Raw genomic sequence first — 17,281 nt, forward strand, 5'->3', positions numbered from 1 at the left:
ACCCCCTGAGCTATATCCCCAGCCCCTACAGGAGGAATTTTTAAAAATAATTTTGAAATGACAAAGACATTTTGAAATAAGAAAACTGGAAAGCCACAAAAGGAAAGACTGATGGATTTGACTACATAAAAAATGTTGAATGCTTGGGTGGAGAACAACCATACAATTAAAAACTGGCAAGAAACTGAACAACAACAACAACAACAAAAATTAGCATTCATAACAGCGTTTCCTTAGCACTGTGAAACTACAAAGAAGTGGTTGAAAGTTAACAGAAGCAGCAATACAAATGGCATTTAATTATATGGAGGAAATGTTCCTGTTCCCTCCTGATGGTAAAATGCATCTCACTCAGTCTTTCTACCTAACAAATTGACAAAGGCCTAAACGAGTTGATAAAACCTTGTGTTGGTGGAACATGGGAACTCTACTATTGTTGCTGAAAATGTAAATTGGTTACTCAAAAGTCAATTCCAGGAAGATGGGATTTTTCTTTTACTCCCTGATATATATCCACAGGACCTAAAGTAAGGCCTGGCACAAATTAGTTCTCAGTAAGTGTTTTGTTAAAGGTATAAAAAAAATAACAGCCTCTTTGGACAGCAGTTTGTGAGAATTTATCAAAAATAGAAAGTCACATAGTTTTTTTAATATTTATTTTTTAATTGTAATTGGACACAATATCTTTATTTATTTATTTTTATGGGATATTGGGGATTGAATCCAGGACCTCGCTTGTGCTAGGCGAGCACTCTACCACTGAGCCACAACCCCAGCCACCCCCCCCCCCTTTTTTTTAATATTTTAGCTGTAGTTGGACACAATATTGGCACATAGTTTTTGACTCAGGGATTATGCTGTAATATTTGATCCTATGAATATGTACTTTACATCCTAAAAATATAGATATACTATATATATATATTTATACATCTATGGATATATAAATAGTTATAGTAATTTTGTAATTAGTTATATAGTTAAATAGTTACAGTAATTTTGAAAAGTTGCAAGAATGTCCATCAATTGGGAATTGGTTGAATTATACTGGCAAATAGCATGTTTCAGGAGAAGATTAAAAAGTTCTATATATACTAAAATGGAGCAGTCTCCAAGATACAGAATTTTAAATTGTAATTTGTAGAACAGTATGTTACCATTTGTGTAAGTAAAAAGGAAAAGGGAAGAATATCCATATGGGTTTGCTTGTGTGCGCATGGTGCAGCTGCTGGACAGATTCACAAATGGACACAGCATGGAAAGAGAAGCAAAGAATGGAATGGAGAAAGGAAGGGGAGAAAGTTCTCACACAACACCTTTCTATTCTGTTTGAAATTTTTACCATATATGTACTGTGTAGTTTGAGGGGAAAAATCATTCTCCCTGAATTATAACTGTCCCCTTCAGACAGGGAAGCCTGTTCACTAACCAGGATACTCATAGACCATTTCTTGTTTGGTCTTAGAGCACAGACTCCATTTGTCTCCAGTGAGAAATCAGATCAGCTACTGTGTTGTGATTTCCTCCTTGTATTTATCTGATTTTCTACATGCTCATAATCTGTTTTTTGATGTCACGTTTTCCCTTTCTAGATCAAAACTATAATAATGCCACTGCTCTTGTGATTACCTTCCCTGTCAATAATTACTACAATGATACAGAGAAGCTCCAGAGGGCCCAGGCCTGGGAAAAAGAGTGAGTCACTATTGGATAAACAAACTGTCCTTGCTTTTTGTGAAGCTGGATATTTGCAACAAGCCCTTGAACTTCATTCTCTAACTTAGTCAACATGAGTTCTAAGATATGTAATATTTTTCACTTGCTAAGAATTGTGCTCAGAAGAAATCTTTGGACATGCTTACATATAAATAGATGTTTTAAGCAGGTATTCTTACCCAGGAAGGCAAAGCATGCACAAATGCACCTTGCCTTTTTTCTAACAGCAAAACTGGGAGCATACTGAATGTACAGCAATGAGGGATGAGTACAGTAGAATATTATGCACTTATTAATGAGAACAAGGTAAGTAAATGATTCCAGATCTAGTAAAAGCTGTAGTCAGCATATTTACATGAACATAAGCTGTTCATGCAGTTCATGAATATAAACTGTTCAAGTAGATGGCCTGAAAAACTTAACTGTGTTCTTAACCTCTCAGAACATGCAAGAGAAGTGTCAAGAAGATGGGGGACTTTAACTCTTCATACCCTTCTGTACTTTTTTGTTTGGTACTTGTGGCACTGGGGATTGAACCTAGGGCCTTGCACATGCTAGGCAAGCACTCTACCAGTACGCTGCATCCCCCACTCTTTTTTTATTTTGAGACAGGGTCTTGCTTAAGGTACCCAGGCTGGCCTCAGTCTGCAGGATCTTCTGACCTCAGCCTCTTACGTAGCTGTTAATTGCAGATATGTGCCAATCAGCATATTTTTAAAAAACAGTTTTATTGAGATGATATAAACTATAGAGTTCACTCATTTGAAGTGTAGTTTAATGGCTTTAGTGTATTCACACATGTGGTCAACCATCACTACAGTCTATTTTAGAACACTTGGATTATCTTGGAATGAAACACTGTATCCTTTAGCTGTCACCCACCTTTTCTCATCTTCTTCATTCACCGCTATAAACGGTCACTAATCTACTTTCTGTCTTCATACATTTTCCTAGTTTAGACTTTTATATGGTTGGAATCATTTTTGTGGGCTTTTGTGTTTGGCTTCTTCCACTTAGTGCGTTTTCAAAGTTCATCCACGTTCTCACATCTTTTGATGACCAAATAATATTCCATTATGTAGTTCTACCATATTTATTTGCCCATTCATCAATTGATGCACATTTGAGTTTATAAGTTTTCATTTCTCTTAGGTATATATCTAAGAGTAGAATTGCTAGATCATGTGGCAACTCTACCTTTAGTTGTTTGAAGAACTGCTGGACTCTTTTCCAGTATGTGATGGTTCCAGTTTCCACACTTCTATGCCAGCACTTGTTATTATCTGCCTTTTAGATTCTAGCCATCCTACTGGATATAAAGTAGTATGTCGTTGTGGTTTTGATTAGCATTTTCCTAATGATGAAAAATTGTAGGCATCTTTTCATGTACTTAATTCTCCATCTTCCTTGGAGAAATATCTATTCATATGGTTTGCCCATTTTTTTATTATTGATTTGTAAGAAATTTTTATATATTCTTTATCAGATATATGACTTCCAAATATTTTCTCCCATTCTGTTGGGTCTTTTTTTGGTTGTTGCTTTTTTGATGCACAAAAATTTTTTAATTTTGAAGAGATTCAATTTTTTTTTTTTTCTTTTCTGGCTTCTCACCTTTGTCCCAACACGGGCAGCCCTTGGTAGAATGGGCTGGCTACAAAGCAAAACCTAAGAAAACCAGAACGACCTAGAAACTGCAGGACACAGAAAATATTTTCATAAAGCGGAGGCAGGGCGGGCTAGCCGATTATACAGATCGAGCTTTTATACTAAAAAGGCAAAATGGAGCCTGCGCTTGCTTTATATATATCAGGGAACACCAAAGGCTTTTCATAACATGTTCTTCACCAAAAAAGTAGAAGGTGGGCTGTCCAGTTCCCAACAGGTTACACCCATCTCCACAGCTTCTGTGAGGGACTTTCCTAGTAGAGTGGAGATAAAGGTCCCTGCCTTGGGCAATCTGCTGTGTTGGAGAGCCATGGATAGTTCCCAAAGTTAAACCTAAAATCTCCCTGACTACCATACTGAGAGAAGACCCTCAAGTAATTCATGAGTGGCTTCTCGCAGTGGCTCAGACTTTCAGTGTCTTGTCCAAGACACCATTGTCTAATCCAAGAACATGGGGGTTTACTCTGCGTTTTCTCCTGGGAGTTTTATAGTCTTAGCTCTTACATTCAGCAATCTGATACCTGGGGTTAATTTTTGTGTGAGGTGAAGGTCCAGGTTCATCCTTTTTCTTGTAACTCTCCAGTTGTCCTACAGCATTTGTTGAAAAGGTTTTTCTTTCCCACTGAAGAGTCTTGGCATCCTTATCAAAAATTAATTAATCCCTGACACATGGCATGTTTCTGGACTCTCAAAAGTTTGTTCCTTTGATCTGTGTCTCTTCTGGTGACAGTATAATGGTGTCTTTATTACTGTTGTTTTCTAGGAAGTTTTGAAATTAGGAAGTGCAAGTCCTACTTTCTCTTCTTGAAAAAGTTGTCTTGGCTATTCTTAGCCAGGCAATTGCATATGAGTTTTAGAATCAACTTATCATTTTCTACAATAATCAGCTGGGATTCTGATAAATTTTGGTGGGCTTCTTTTTTTTTTGGAACTGGGGGTCAAACCCGGCCAGGGTTTTGCAAATGCAAGGCAGATGCTTTGCCATGAGCTACATCATCCCAGCCTGATTCTGATGAATGTTGCATTGTTCAATGAGTTTTTATGTTCATTAAAGTGTACTGCCCATAGATATCTTTTTTTCACTTTAATTTTATTTTACTTTTTTTAATATTTTATTTTAGTTGTAGTTGGACACAATATCTTTATTTTTATATGGTACTGAGGATCGAACCCAGGGCCTTGCACGTGCTAGGTAAGCACTCTACCGTAGAGCCACAACCCCAGCTCATATAGATATCTTTTTTAGTTTAAAAAAAAAAAAAAACACACATAGGTAGAACATGAACCCATTTTAAACTTGTTCCAAATCTGTTTTAAATGGTGGAAAGTTCAAGACTCCGTGACAGAGTGCTTGCCTAACATGCTTGGGGTTTGATTCCCAGCATCTCCCTCACCAAAAAAAAGAAAACTCAGCTTGACAAGAACTGTGGTGGTGTTTCACCTTTTAGGCTTCAGTGTTGAAGCTCCTAATGCAGGGCAAAGGTTAGGTGTGGCCTTGGCTCTTAAAAGTTGGGAAAGAATCTCTTACTTATCTGTCACTTAGTTTTAACTAAAACTATTAAATTTTGCTTATCCTTTAGGTTTATTAATTTTGTGAAAAACTACAAGAATCCAAATCTGACCATTTCTTTCACTACTGAACGAAGTATTGAAGATGAACTAAATCGTGAAAGTAATGGGGATATCTTCACTGTTGTCATTAGCTACGCCATCATGTTTCTGTATATTTCCCTAGCCCTGGGGCACATCAAAAACTGTCGCAGGCTTCTGGTAAGTGTGTGTGGGTGGGGGGGGGATTGTATTATGTGTCTATTTCATGTTCCTATGTGTTTGTTATTTGTGTGTTAGAAACTGGCATGATGTTGTATTTAAGCCTCTACTTAAGTCTATTTTTTTTTCTTTGTACTGGGGATTGAACCCAGGGCTCCTTAACCACTGAGCCCCATCCCCAGACCAAGAAATAGTCTCCTTTTTATTTTTTATATTTTTGTTGTTGGAGTGCTGGAGATTAGAACCCAGGGCATTGTACATGTAGGGCAAGCACTCTACCGACTGAGCTATATCTCCAGCCCCCTTTTTATTTTTTATTTTGAGACAGTCCCACTAAGTTGCTTAGGCTGGTTCTCAACTTGGGATCTTCCTGCCTCAGCCTCCCAAGTTGTATTACATGTGTACTACCATGCCTGGTGCCTCTACTTATTCTTTTATATATATATATTCTTTAGTTGTCAATGGACCACTTATTTATTTGTATGTGGTGCTGAGAATTGAACCTAGTGCCTCGCACATGCCAGGCAAGCACTCTAACCACTGAATGACAACCCCAGCCCCTCTACTTATTCTAAATTCATTTAATCTCCTAAACTCTTTTTGAGCTTGGCACAGTGTTGTGTGCCTACAGTCCCAGCTATTGAGGAGGCTGAGTTAAGAGAATTACAAGCCTGAGGCTAGCCTGGGCAACTGAGGGAGTCCCAGTCTCAAAACAAAACAGAAAGGGTTGGGGGTATAGCTTAGCATTAACACATTTGTTTAGTGTATATGAGGGCCTGGGCTTAATCCCAAGTGACACAACCAAAAAAAAGGAAAACTTAGATGTACTGATGTACTACTATTCTTTTTGAGGGACTCAGGTGCAAACTGTATGTTAATTATATAACTTCTGTTTCTTGTATCTGTTTTCTTCAGTTTCAATTTTTTGTTTCATCTTAATCCTAAAGTTCTTCACATTGTTTGTTTGCTAGTTTGTTTTTTCTAATTTGTCCACTCCATCACTAAGAATGTGAGCTCAGGAAATATGCTACTAGGAAAGACCTGGAAGTTTTTTCATCTCTCTCTCAAATTAGGAATGATCCTTTTTTTTTTTTTGGTACCAGAGATTGAACTTAGGGGTATTCTACCACTGAGCAACATCCCCAGCCCTACTTTGTATTTTATTTAGAGATGGGGTCTCACTGAGTTGCTTAGCGCCTCACCGTTGCTGAGGCTGGCTTTGAACTCGCAATTCTCCTGCCTCAGCCTCCCAGGCCCCTGGGATTACAGGCGTGTGCCACCACACCCGGCTATACTTTTAATTCTAGGTTAGATACACCCATGTAAAGCAGTAAAAATGAGGACCTTTTAGTAATCAATGGGCAAAAACCCCTCTAACGGTCAACTTGTGTCTTCGTCACCTCTCAGGTGGATTCTAAAATCTCCCTAGGCATCACAGGGATTGTGATCGTGTTGAGCTCAGTGGCCTGCTCATTGGGTATCTTCAGCTACATGGGGACCCCGTTGACCCTCATAGTGATTGAAGTCATCCCGTTCCTGGTGCTGGCAGTGGGGGTGGACAACATCTTCATCCTGGTGCAGACCTACCAGGTACGCATTCATCTTCCCAGGGAGCATGCCATACCAGTATGGGGGCCTGTCAGCAGCTGGGCATTTGTCAGTGCAGACAGTGAGGAGGCTTTGTGTCATTGCCCTCTGTGGCTCACAGGTGTCCTGGATTTATCTCGGATATTTTGGGACCAAGAATTTCAGCCCTGTCTTTGGTAGGTGGCATAGATGTAAAGTGAAAATTTGATTTTTAAAGTATCTTTCCACATGTGCACAAAAAGGGCCAACATTTTGGGAAGGCTTTTGGACATAGCTTATTAAAATAATTCTCAGCACAGTGTAGAAGAATGAGAGTTTTGTTCTAAGCACCACTAAAAAGACCCAAAGTCAACACACAGCCTGCTGATGTAGAAAGTAGTCCCAGTCAGTCATCCTGAAGCCCCTGCCAGAGTGTAGAGTCAGGGGCATAGAAGCATCATTTAAGGGTCCAGCCACCTGCAGCCTGTGTTCCTGTATACTTGTGATAACAGATTCAGTTCTTCCTTGGGTTTCTCACCTAGGACCTGGGCAGTGGTTCAGAAATACTGTGCTTCAACCTAAGAAGTTTGGAGTCCCCACCAAAGTTTATAGGGTTAGCTATACTGCTAATCATCTACTAATAATTTTATATTATCAAATTAACACAAAGAAGCAAAGAGGTGGCAATTTTATTGAGAAATTTTAATGTTGCATACTTAATTTTTTTTTTTTTTTAAGAGAGATGAACGTCTTCAAGGGGAAACCCTGGATCAACAACTGGGCAGGGTCCTAGGAGAAGTGGCTCCTAGTATGTTCCTGTCATCCTTTTGCGAGACTTCAGCGTTTTTCTTTGGTAATTATGCTTTAAATTGTACCAGTCCTATAGTTTGCTGAGCCTGAGAATAGAAAGAGCTTGGATTTTGCCCCTTCCTGCCTCTTCCTTTTGTCATTTTTATTCTCCACTCAGTGGAGTGGAGAACAAGAACAATTGGGTATCAGTTTGTAAGTGCCTTCTTTCCTATGAGAGGCATTGGCCTGCAGGATGTTCTGGCTGTGTTTTGGTAGAAGTCTTCCTCCCCTAAACACACCACTCAGTGGGGGAGCGGCCTCCCCTAGGGGTTTATGCATCTTTCCTCAGTTCGAGGAGCTGGGATAAGCTGGAACAAAAAATCAGCCCTTCTATACTTCTTTTCTATGGAGACATCGCCAAGTAGACTCACGGGTGAGACTGCCGGCTACATCTCTGTAGTGAGTGAGGAGAAAAGCAGTTGTCCTCAATAGAGGAGGGTGGATTAGAAGCCATCAGCCCAGAGAAGATACTGTCTGTGGGTCACAGACCATAATGCCTGCATGGTCACAAGGTCACCTTCAGCAGGGACACTGTAGGATCTTCATTGATGGTAGTCTTTGAACACAGATATGCTGTCACCATGTTAGTCTCATTTCCACAAAGCTGAATGCTTTTGAAACCTGTGGCCTTTGTTGTTCCTTTTGATGGACACAGGTGCAGAAGAAAAAGTTCTTCTTACTTTCGTCATTAGAAAACCCGTGCAAGGATAAGGATATTGGCAGCTGAGACTGTGCCTCAAGGTTGGAGTGATTTTGGGGAGATAGTTTGGGAGGAAGCTGTGGCACCCTGAGTGCGAGTGTCCCTCCTATAGAGGTAGTGACATGTGGCCAGCCCAGGATTGCAAGGTCTGATTTTTCTTTTTTTTTTTCAAAACTAGATTTTTGTGTTAAAACTATCTCATCATTAAATACTACTTTTTTTTTTTTTCTTCAATGCTAGAGATTGAACCCCGGCCCAAGCCTTGTACAAGCTAGATAAATGCTCTTCCTTAGAGCTGTGCCCCTAGCCCAAATGCTGACTACTTATTAAGAAATATTTTTAAAATCCTAAAATGGACCACTGAAGTGTGGGCCAAGCAGTATACATCTGGCCAGGGGCTGCCAGTTTACCTTTGAGTCTTACCCTGTTACCTTTGACCGGGAACACCCTCGTTTGATTGTAAACTCTCTTTTACTGTAACTTCACAGGGAGGCGAGCATTGTTGAAACAATAGCAGGTGGAAAATACAGTCGCTTTCTCAGAATGAGACATATAGGTTACTCCAAGAAATAGCCTTATTTTTCATGGTTCTCAAAGTGTAATGCACATAAATTTGTCTGAAAACCTTTTAAATACATTAGAGTTGGGGTTGAAGTACGCGATTGTGTCTTGATTAAGCAGGATAGGGCCTGGGACCCAGAGTGTACTCCCCAGCTGCTCTGGTGCTGACACCATTTGGAAAAGCTCTGAGCTCTTAGGCCCCGTTCCTCTCCCAGTTTCCGTGTGGAATCCGTGCAGACTGTGGCATACCTTTTAATGGGTCAGGCCTATGTGGCCCTTTGTGTTCTTGTGTCCACATGAGTGTGACTTGCACAGACTCCTCTGCAGTGAGTGGAGTGACACAGAGCTATTCCTGTCCCTGTAGGAGCCCTGTCGGTGATGCCAGCTGTCCACACTTTCTCTCTGTTTGCGGGATTGGCCGTCTTCATTGACTTCCTACTTCAGATTACCTGTTTCGTGAGTCTCTTGGGATTAGACATTCAACGTCAAGAGGTAAGTTGGTACCAGGGCTACAGTCCGTTTAATATGTGTTTGAAATCTAGATGAAGGAACCACAGGAGGGTATTTTCTGTGACCTTTGTTCTTCTTTGTCCCCTCAGAAAAATCGGCTGGACATCCTCTGCTGTGTGAAAGGTGCTGAAGATGGAAGCAGCGTCCAGGCCTCAGAAAGCTACCTGTTTCGCTTCTTCAAAAACTCCTACTCTCCACTTCTGCTGAAGGACTGGATGCGACCCATCGTGGTATGCACCCCTCTGTGGTTTCTCTCTCTTCCCCACAAGACAGATGTGTCTCATGCCTTCGAAGAACGCAAACAGCCCGAGAGGCAGATTTCTGACAGCTTTAACATGTATAAATGGTAAAATCCTTTTCTAGCAAGGTTTTATCAGTCCCAATAAGCAATAGAGTTTTCAATTTTTTTATTATTTTAAATAATTATAAACTCAGACTATTGCAAAGGTTACAGATGGGACCCAGGTTTCCTGGACCCAGTTTTCCCCAGTGGTACATTTTACATAGTTATAGGACAACATTAGAACCAGGACATGTCTCTGTGTATATATGTGTGTGTGTGTGGTGCTGGGAAGGACATACTAGACAAGTGCTCTACCATGGAGCAAAACCTGCACCCCAGAACCAGGAATTTGACATTGACACAATGTGTGTGTAGTTTTGAGATATTATCACATTGTGCAGGGTCCCATGATCTTCACTGTAGTCAGGATTCAGAACTGTCCTATCACTGTCCAGACCCCTCCTTGGTGCGCCCTCTCATTGCCAGATAGTGACCATTCTCTACTAAAAGAACACAAGGTAATTTCCCATAATAGCAAATAGCAATAGTGATATTAACATTTTTTGAACATTTAGTATCAGTTGGGTACTGGGCTAAAATTAGAATTATCCCTGGATTTTAGAAAAGGGTCCTGCTTTGAAGTGTAGCTCAGTGGTAGAGCCCTTGCGTGTACATACTACCACTGGGATTACCGGCACTGAAAAAAAAGAAAAAGAAAAGTCCTGTTTTGTGTGTGTGAGGGAGGGAGAGAGACTGATTTTATTTCTCTTCTTCAACTCATTGTTATATTAAACAGTTGCCATTTTACAATTCACTTTCATTCCAGATTGCCGTCTTTGTGGGTGTCCTGTCATTTAGTATTGCCGTCCTGAACAAAGTAGAAATTGGATTGGATCAGTCTCTTTCAATGCCAGATGTAAGATGTTTCTTATTATTTTTTACTTTAACTGGTGATGAGTAAAGTTTTCAGTAAATGAACATGAGTGTTATGCCTGCTTCTCTGTGCAAAGGCAGCAGGCAATGGTGACAGTTGATCACATGCTATAAGAACTGCCACCAGGCTGTGTCATTGTGGGCCACCTTCACCTGCTGGGCTCTTTGGACACAGCCAGAGAATGGAGGTCTGATCTGATTGGGACTGGCAGAATGAGCACCCTGGAACCCAAGGAAGAGAATCACAAATCCAGGCTGGAGGCGTCTGGGCCTGCTGGTGCCCTCTGAATTCTCAGTGACCATCACCTCACTTAGTTACCATCAGATCATTCATACATTCCTCCTCTTCTTTGGTCTGTCTTTCAGGACTCTTACGTCATAGATTACTTCAAATCCCTTGGTCAGTACCTGCACGCGGGTCCGCCTGTGTACTTTGTCCTGGAGGAAGGGCACAACTATACATCCCTACAGGGGCAGAACATGGTGTGCGGCGGCATGGGCTGTGACAATGATTCCTTGGTGCAGCAGATATTTAACGCGGCTCAGCTGGACAACTAGTCAGTACCACCTGCTCCTCATGCGCCTCAGCAGAAGCAGTAGGAAAGGGCTCCCAGCCAGTCAGCTCAGGCCTGAAATTTCTCACTGAAAATAGACTTTCTTGGAAAGATTAAATGTTAAATCTAATTTAACCTAAGCAAAACCTTTCAAAAACTAATTTGCTACCTGGTCCTTTGAAGGTTTTTTTTCCACTGAGTTATAATGTAGTTTGTCTTTTGACTGATAGCATTATAAAGCAATGAAAAGGTATTAAGTTTCAAGGAAAAGTACTGAATTTAAAGACTCCTCCCTGTGCAGCAAGTTAACAGTTTTTGTTTTTGTTTTTTCCTCCTCTTTCTCCAGCACCCGGATAGGCTTTGCTCCCTCGTCCTGGATTGACGATTATTTTGATTGGGTTAAGCCACAGTCTTCTTGCTGTAGAGTCTACAATATCACTGACCAGTTCTGCAATGCTTCAGGTATTTTCACCTCCTCCTCCAGATCTTTCCTTTTTGCTGAAAATTTTTAACATTACTTACAAATCATTTGCATTTTGCCTCAGTGTGTGCCCGTTTCTGTGCCAGCTCCGGGTTTCATTCCCTTTGTCTTTGTCCCTCTCTGTCATTGGCTCTGAATCATGCCATTTGTTTCTCTCTGAGCCCTCCTCGGGGCTGCAGGCCAAACAAGGTCACTCCAGGGAACTGGTTCCCAGATGAGGGTTCTCATTCTGCCTTTTTTGACTGGCCACTGGCCCTGGCTTCTCAGAGGCATGCTTGCCTTGGTTTGTCACTGTTCCCATATTACCAGTCGAGGTTGTCATCCATGAAGCAGGAAATGCTGTATGGTCTGCCTAAGATGAAGCTGTGTATAAATCTATTAAACAATGAAAGTCACTTGTGACTGAAGCTTTTGGATAAAGGGAAAGATTCAGGAAAATCATTCAGTCTCTAATTTTTAAAAAAAATCTGGAGGCCCATTCTTCTAACAGTTGGTTCCCCCTCTGTTTCTGCCAGTGGTTGACCCTTCCTGCGTCCGCTGCAGGCCTCTGACTCCGGAGGGCAAACAGAGACCTCAGGGTGGAGACTTCATGAAATTCCTGCCCATGTTTCTCTCTGATAACCCTAACCCCAAGTGTGGCAAAGGGTAAGTGCCGCTGAGCCAGGTCAGATAAGCGTCTGCTGCAGCTTTAATTTGTAATGGAAAACTAAGTGAGGGCTGGGTTAAGACAGTTGATGGGAAAGGGCATCTTCTCCACCCTCACCCATCCTGTCCCAATCCTGGGGCAGTAAAGAAACTTAAGACACCTTTAAAAAAACAAAACAAAAAAAAGTCTGTTTTCAGCAGATTTCCTCCTGGCTTGTGACTCGTTTCTTACACTGCTGTCTGTGTCCTGTCCCACTGGATGTACAGATAGGGGCTGGTTCCGTGTACATTATGAGGGGACTGGAGGGAGAGGGTAGACATGCCAGTATTTCAGAGTGTGAATGAACTTGGTTTGTCCACTTGTGCCAGTGGGTGTAGGGACCATGCCTTTGCTTTGGTAATACTATCCCTGATCAAGGTTTAGTGGTGCATAATCATGATCCCAGGGACATGGGAGACTATAACAGTAGGATCCCAAGTTCAAGGCCAACTTGGCAACTTAGTGAGACCCTGTCTTAAAATTAAAAAAAAAAAAAAAAAAAAAAATTAAATGCTAGAACATAGCCCAGTGGTAGAATGCCCCTGGGTTCTATCCCTAGTACCAAAAAAAACAATGGTTTAGATTCGGTTAGCCCCACCATGAGCCCCACCATGCTCCTTGCCAGCCTGGCCGTAGAGGAGGCTGTGGGCTTTCTCGCTCCCTATCCAGCCAGCTGCCCACAGTGCAGGATATCTGACTTGGAAATAGTGAAGAAGATTGGAAGTCTCTGGGAGTTGATTTGGAAACTTTTGCAGGTGGAAGACGAGCATCCACATGTATGTGATGTGAGGTTAACTGAATGTACTTGTTTTTTCGTAAGGATCCATTTTTTACTTGAGTCACATCAGTTAATCGTATGTATCGTGTCTGTGTTTTGAAACCTGTACTAGGTTCCACGGGAAGACTGCCCCTAAAAATAAAAGAGAAATGAGTCTTGCAACTTGGTTCCTGAGTGTTTTGACCTACATAAAACCTGCTGAGATCAGCTCAGTTGTAACAAAGGCAGCCGGCGGCGGGCACCTGCTATGCAGAACTGCCCATCCAGCCTGGGGCCTGCAGCCTGTGGCGCTGGTGCTGGTGGTGCAGAGCTGGAGGCTAAAGCTTGGGTGAGGGAACTTGTCAGGGTTTCAGGGCCAATAGCAGCAGGCCGAGGTTGAGTCCAGGCCTTGGCCCTTCCCTGCCTCCTGTTACACAGCAGCACTAAGTAAACTCTGTATCAGAGCATGTTTGTTTAAGAGCAGAATCAGATAGAAAAACAATAGCGACCAAGCACCAGAGAAACCACAGCAGTAAAGAAAAGCCAAGCCAAAGCTTCTGCACTCCCTCATCAGGACACCTTTTTCATCTGCGAGGGTACAACTGTGTCTGACTTCTGAGCCCGCTCAGGTGACTCCACTTAGCCTGGAGTGCTCAGATTCTGCCCAGTTTGCAAGGCTGGCCCTTCTGACACCCACTCTTTCCCAGGGGACATGCAGCTTACAGTTCAGCAGTTAACATCCTTGGCAATAACACTGGCATCGGAGCCACATACTTCATGACCTACCACACCGTGCTGCAGACCTCCGCTGACTTTATTGATGCTATGAAGAAAGCCCGACTTGTGGCCAGTAACATCACCGAAACCATGAGCACGAAGGGCAGTAATTACCGGGTGTTCCCATACAGGTAAAATCTGGATTTTTATAAAGAAGGGTTTCCTGGAGAAGGGTCTGTCTCTTAGGGGGATGCTGGTCTTCAGCTTGGACTCTGATACTTGCTCCAACTTGAGCACAGGAGATGGCATGCTGGGAAAATGGAACTAGAATCTTGAGCCTCTGAGAACTACAAACTGCACTTGGCTAGTGCTGCCTCACAGCCCCAAAGAGACCCCAGGCAGGGTGCTGCCTCAGGGAAGGGCTGCCCTGGCGCACCTAGAGAGCAGCTGTTGGGTATTCCTGACTGCGATTACTCGGTGCTTTTAAGTGGACTTTTCATTTGAATGGTTTATTTATTATTTTTTCCTGCCAAGGAATGTATTATATATTAAATACTGAATTGGGGAAATAGAGAATGGTAAAAGAGACAAGTAGCTTTTTTTTAAAACCACCACCATGATCCCTGTGGAAGAAGTTCTTAAAAGTGTATGTCCTAATTCCTGGGAAGCACTGATTAACTTTTAGGGGTAAAAATAGCCTGAGGTAGTTCCCAGGTCAGATCTGGACCTTTTTTTCCGAAAATACTACGGAATGCTTTTTGTCAATAGCTGTAAGGTAACATAGTTTGGGCTTTGAATCAAAAACCTTATATAGGGGGCTGGGGATATGGCTCAAGTAGTAGCGTGCTCACCTGGCATGCGTGAGGCACTGGGTTCCATCCTCAGCACCACATAAAAATAAAATAAAGATATTGTGTCCACCTAAAGCTAAAAAATAAATATTAAAAAAAACCTTATATAGAACAATACATGAGGCCCTTCTTTGGGTGTCAGTGGCCATCAGAGATCCAGATGAATTACTGTGCATGAGTGGTGCAGAAACAAGGGAGGTGTTCTGCAAGGGTGTCTCCAAGTGTCCCAGCTTTGCAGGAGTGAGTGGTCCAGGGTGGGGCTCCCAGGCATGAACGTGTGCTGTAACGGAATGTCCCCCTTCCTCCCCAGTGTGTTCTACGTCTTCTACGAACAGTACCTTACCATCATTGATGACACCATCTTTAACCTTGGTGTGTCCCTGGGGTCCATATTTCTGGTGACCGTGATTGTTCTGGGCTGTGAACTGTGGTCTGCAGTCATCATGTGCGTCACCATCGCCATGATCCTGGTCAACATGTTTGGCGTGATGTGGCTGTGGGGCATCAGTCTGAACGCAGTGTCCTTAGTCAACCTGGTGATGGTGAGTCCTCATCCACTCTCATTTTGTCCCTAGCTCCCGTCACTCACATGAATGGTTTCCTGAATTTCATATAACCCTAAAATGGAGTAAAATACCAAGTCTGCCTCTTACTCTTGGTGCTTAAGGAAAGGTGGGAGGAATCAGGACAGGGCATGGAGAGGCAAAAGCTGGGAGCAGAAGCACATTAAAGATAATCTATTCCCTCCCATTGTTTCCTCTAATCCCTTTGCAGCTATAGTAAATAGTGTGGTTCATGACGTCTGTACCAATGGTAATGTGACCCCACCGTCTGGCATGGATATTCTGCTTTTATTATCCAGAAGGCACTGCAAAAGCATGTAGCCTAATGACAGCAAGATATTTACTTTACAGAAAATTATCCTTGCCCTCCCAACAGGGCATCCCATACAGTTGCCAGGTGCTTTTAAATAAAATCTTGAAGTGCGCATTCAGGAAGGTATTAATGGAAGATAGAAACTGCATCAGTACTTTCAGATAGTAACCCTTTCAGAGTGGTGGTGGGGCCCAGTTACAGGGAGACAGTGTGCTCGCTCAGGGGTGTACTGGGGCCAACCTTGAGAGGTTCCAGCAACTTTCCCTAACAGAGCAAACATGCTGTAGAAAACTGGTGTACTGGGTGGTGCTTAGAGGGTTCCAAGGTTTCCTGCCACCATTTAGGTAGGTATGATGGGAACTTTGTTTTATAAGTCAAAAGAGCTGCTTGAGGGAGCGCTGGGGTTGTGGCTCAGTGGTAGAGCACTCGCCTAGCACATGCAAGGTCCTTAGCACCACATTAAAATGAAGGTATTGTGTCCAACTACAACTATAAAATAAATATTTTTTAAAAAGGGGGGTCCTCCAGCACCCCTGGTAAACCCCCATTTTAGGAAAGGGAAGGTGGCTCAGGATTTTCAACTAGAAAAGAGCCATTCTCATGTAAGTACTTTATTATAGAGCTGTGGCATTTCCGTGGAGTTCTGCAGCCACATAACAAGAGCATTCACAGTGAGTGCAAAAGGAAGCCGCGTGGACCGTGCAGAAGAGGCGCTCGCTCTCATGGGCAGTTCTGTGAGTATCCTCTGTGGGTGCATGCAGCAGGAGTGGCAGGATGGGGTGCATGCTCGATGATTTTCTGAGAAGAAACTTTAAAATTCAGTGGGTAAAGCTGTTTCCGGGCTGGAGTTGTGGCTCAGTGGTAGAGAGCTTGACCAGCATGTGAGGCACTGAGTTTGATTCTCAGCACTACATATAAATAAAATAAAGGTCCATCAACAACTAATAAAAATTAAAAAAAAAAAAAAAACTATTTGGATCTTTTACTGGACCTTACAGGTACTAAGTAGCTCCTATAAGTTGTCAGGCAGTTCATGAAATAGCTGTGTGTTGTATAGACCTGAAATTCTTTACAGTCATGTTTGTATGACTCCTTTTTAGGTAGCAGGATAGCTCAAGCATATTAAGAAAGATTTGAGAGTGCAGGAAGCCAGCATGGTGTGTTGACCAGCAAGAACTGCCTCTTCCCAGAACCAAGCCCACAGCCTGTAGTGGGTGTCTGGAGGGTCTTAGTCCAACTCTAGTTCATCAGTTAATAATATTTTCTATAGTGGCAAGGCAATTAAAGAATAAAGATTGCCAGGTGCATGCCAACAACTTTGGAGGCTGAGGCAAGAGGATGGCAAGTGTGAGCAAATTAGTGAGGCCCTATGCAACTGCCTCAAAATAAGAGTAAAGACTAAAATTTAGGTAGACAATAATGCTACTTCCCAGTACTTCTAAAAACTGTCTTGCATTAATTTGGATATTGAATTCTAAGACATCTTTGTATTAGGGAGTGTTCAGTATAAGTTGATAAAAGGAGTTTGTAACACTGTCTATTCTTTTAGGTATTCAGCGGAATCACACTTACAAAATTTGGAGGAATTGTGGTGTTGGCCTTTGCCAAATCCCAGATTTTCCAGATATTTTACTTCAGGATGTATTTAGCTATGGTCTTACTGGGAGCCACTCATGGACTAATATTTCTCCCCGTCTTGCTTAGTTATATAGGTAAGCACTGTTTTATAGTATTTGAACTTGTACTATGGTTGGTCATCTGATAGATATTACTAAGTAGAAATTCTCTTTAAAGGAAAAAAGTC

The 17,281-nt window shown here is 42.1% G+C and overlaps 1 protein-coding gene across 1 annotated transcript in view; it reads left to right on the top strand.

Moving 5' to 3' along the window:
• Nucleotides 1-17,281, top strand: part of Npc1 (NPC intracellular cholesterol transporter 1) — a 48,676-nt gene that overhangs the window by 30,205 nt on the left and 1,190 nt on the right. Inside the window, exons 11-24 of the mRNA XM_076837253.2 lie at nucleotides 1,593-1,695; nucleotides 4,965-5,154; nucleotides 6,562-6,744; nucleotides 7,459-7,573; nucleotides 9,195-9,322; nucleotides 9,430-9,570; nucleotides 10,450-10,539; nucleotides 10,923-11,113; nucleotides 11,457-11,572; nucleotides 12,107-12,236; nucleotides 13,741-13,941; nucleotides 14,912-15,143; nucleotides 16,098-16,211; nucleotides 17,027-17,189. Of these exons, the coding sequence (XP_076693368.2) occupies nucleotides 1,593-1,695; nucleotides 4,965-5,154; nucleotides 6,562-6,744; nucleotides 7,459-7,573; nucleotides 9,195-9,322; nucleotides 9,430-9,570; nucleotides 10,450-10,539; nucleotides 10,923-11,113; nucleotides 11,457-11,572; nucleotides 12,107-12,236; nucleotides 13,741-13,941; nucleotides 14,912-15,143; nucleotides 16,098-16,211; nucleotides 17,027-17,189 (2,097 nt within the window). The remainder of the gene's footprint in view (nucleotides 1-1,592; nucleotides 1,696-4,964; nucleotides 5,155-6,561; nucleotides 6,745-7,458; nucleotides 7,574-9,194; nucleotides 9,323-9,429; nucleotides 9,571-10,449; nucleotides 10,540-10,922; nucleotides 11,114-11,456; nucleotides 11,573-12,106; nucleotides 12,237-13,740; nucleotides 13,942-14,911; nucleotides 15,144-16,097; nucleotides 16,212-17,026; nucleotides 17,190-17,281) is intronic.

The sequence above is a fragment of the Callospermophilus lateralis genome, chromosome 17 (genome assembly GCF_048772815.1).
Source record: "Callospermophilus lateralis isolate mCalLat2 chromosome 17, mCalLat2.hap1, whole genome shotgun sequence".
Taxonomy (NCBI): Eukaryota; Metazoa; Chordata; class Mammalia; order Rodentia; family Sciuridae; genus Callospermophilus; species Callospermophilus lateralis.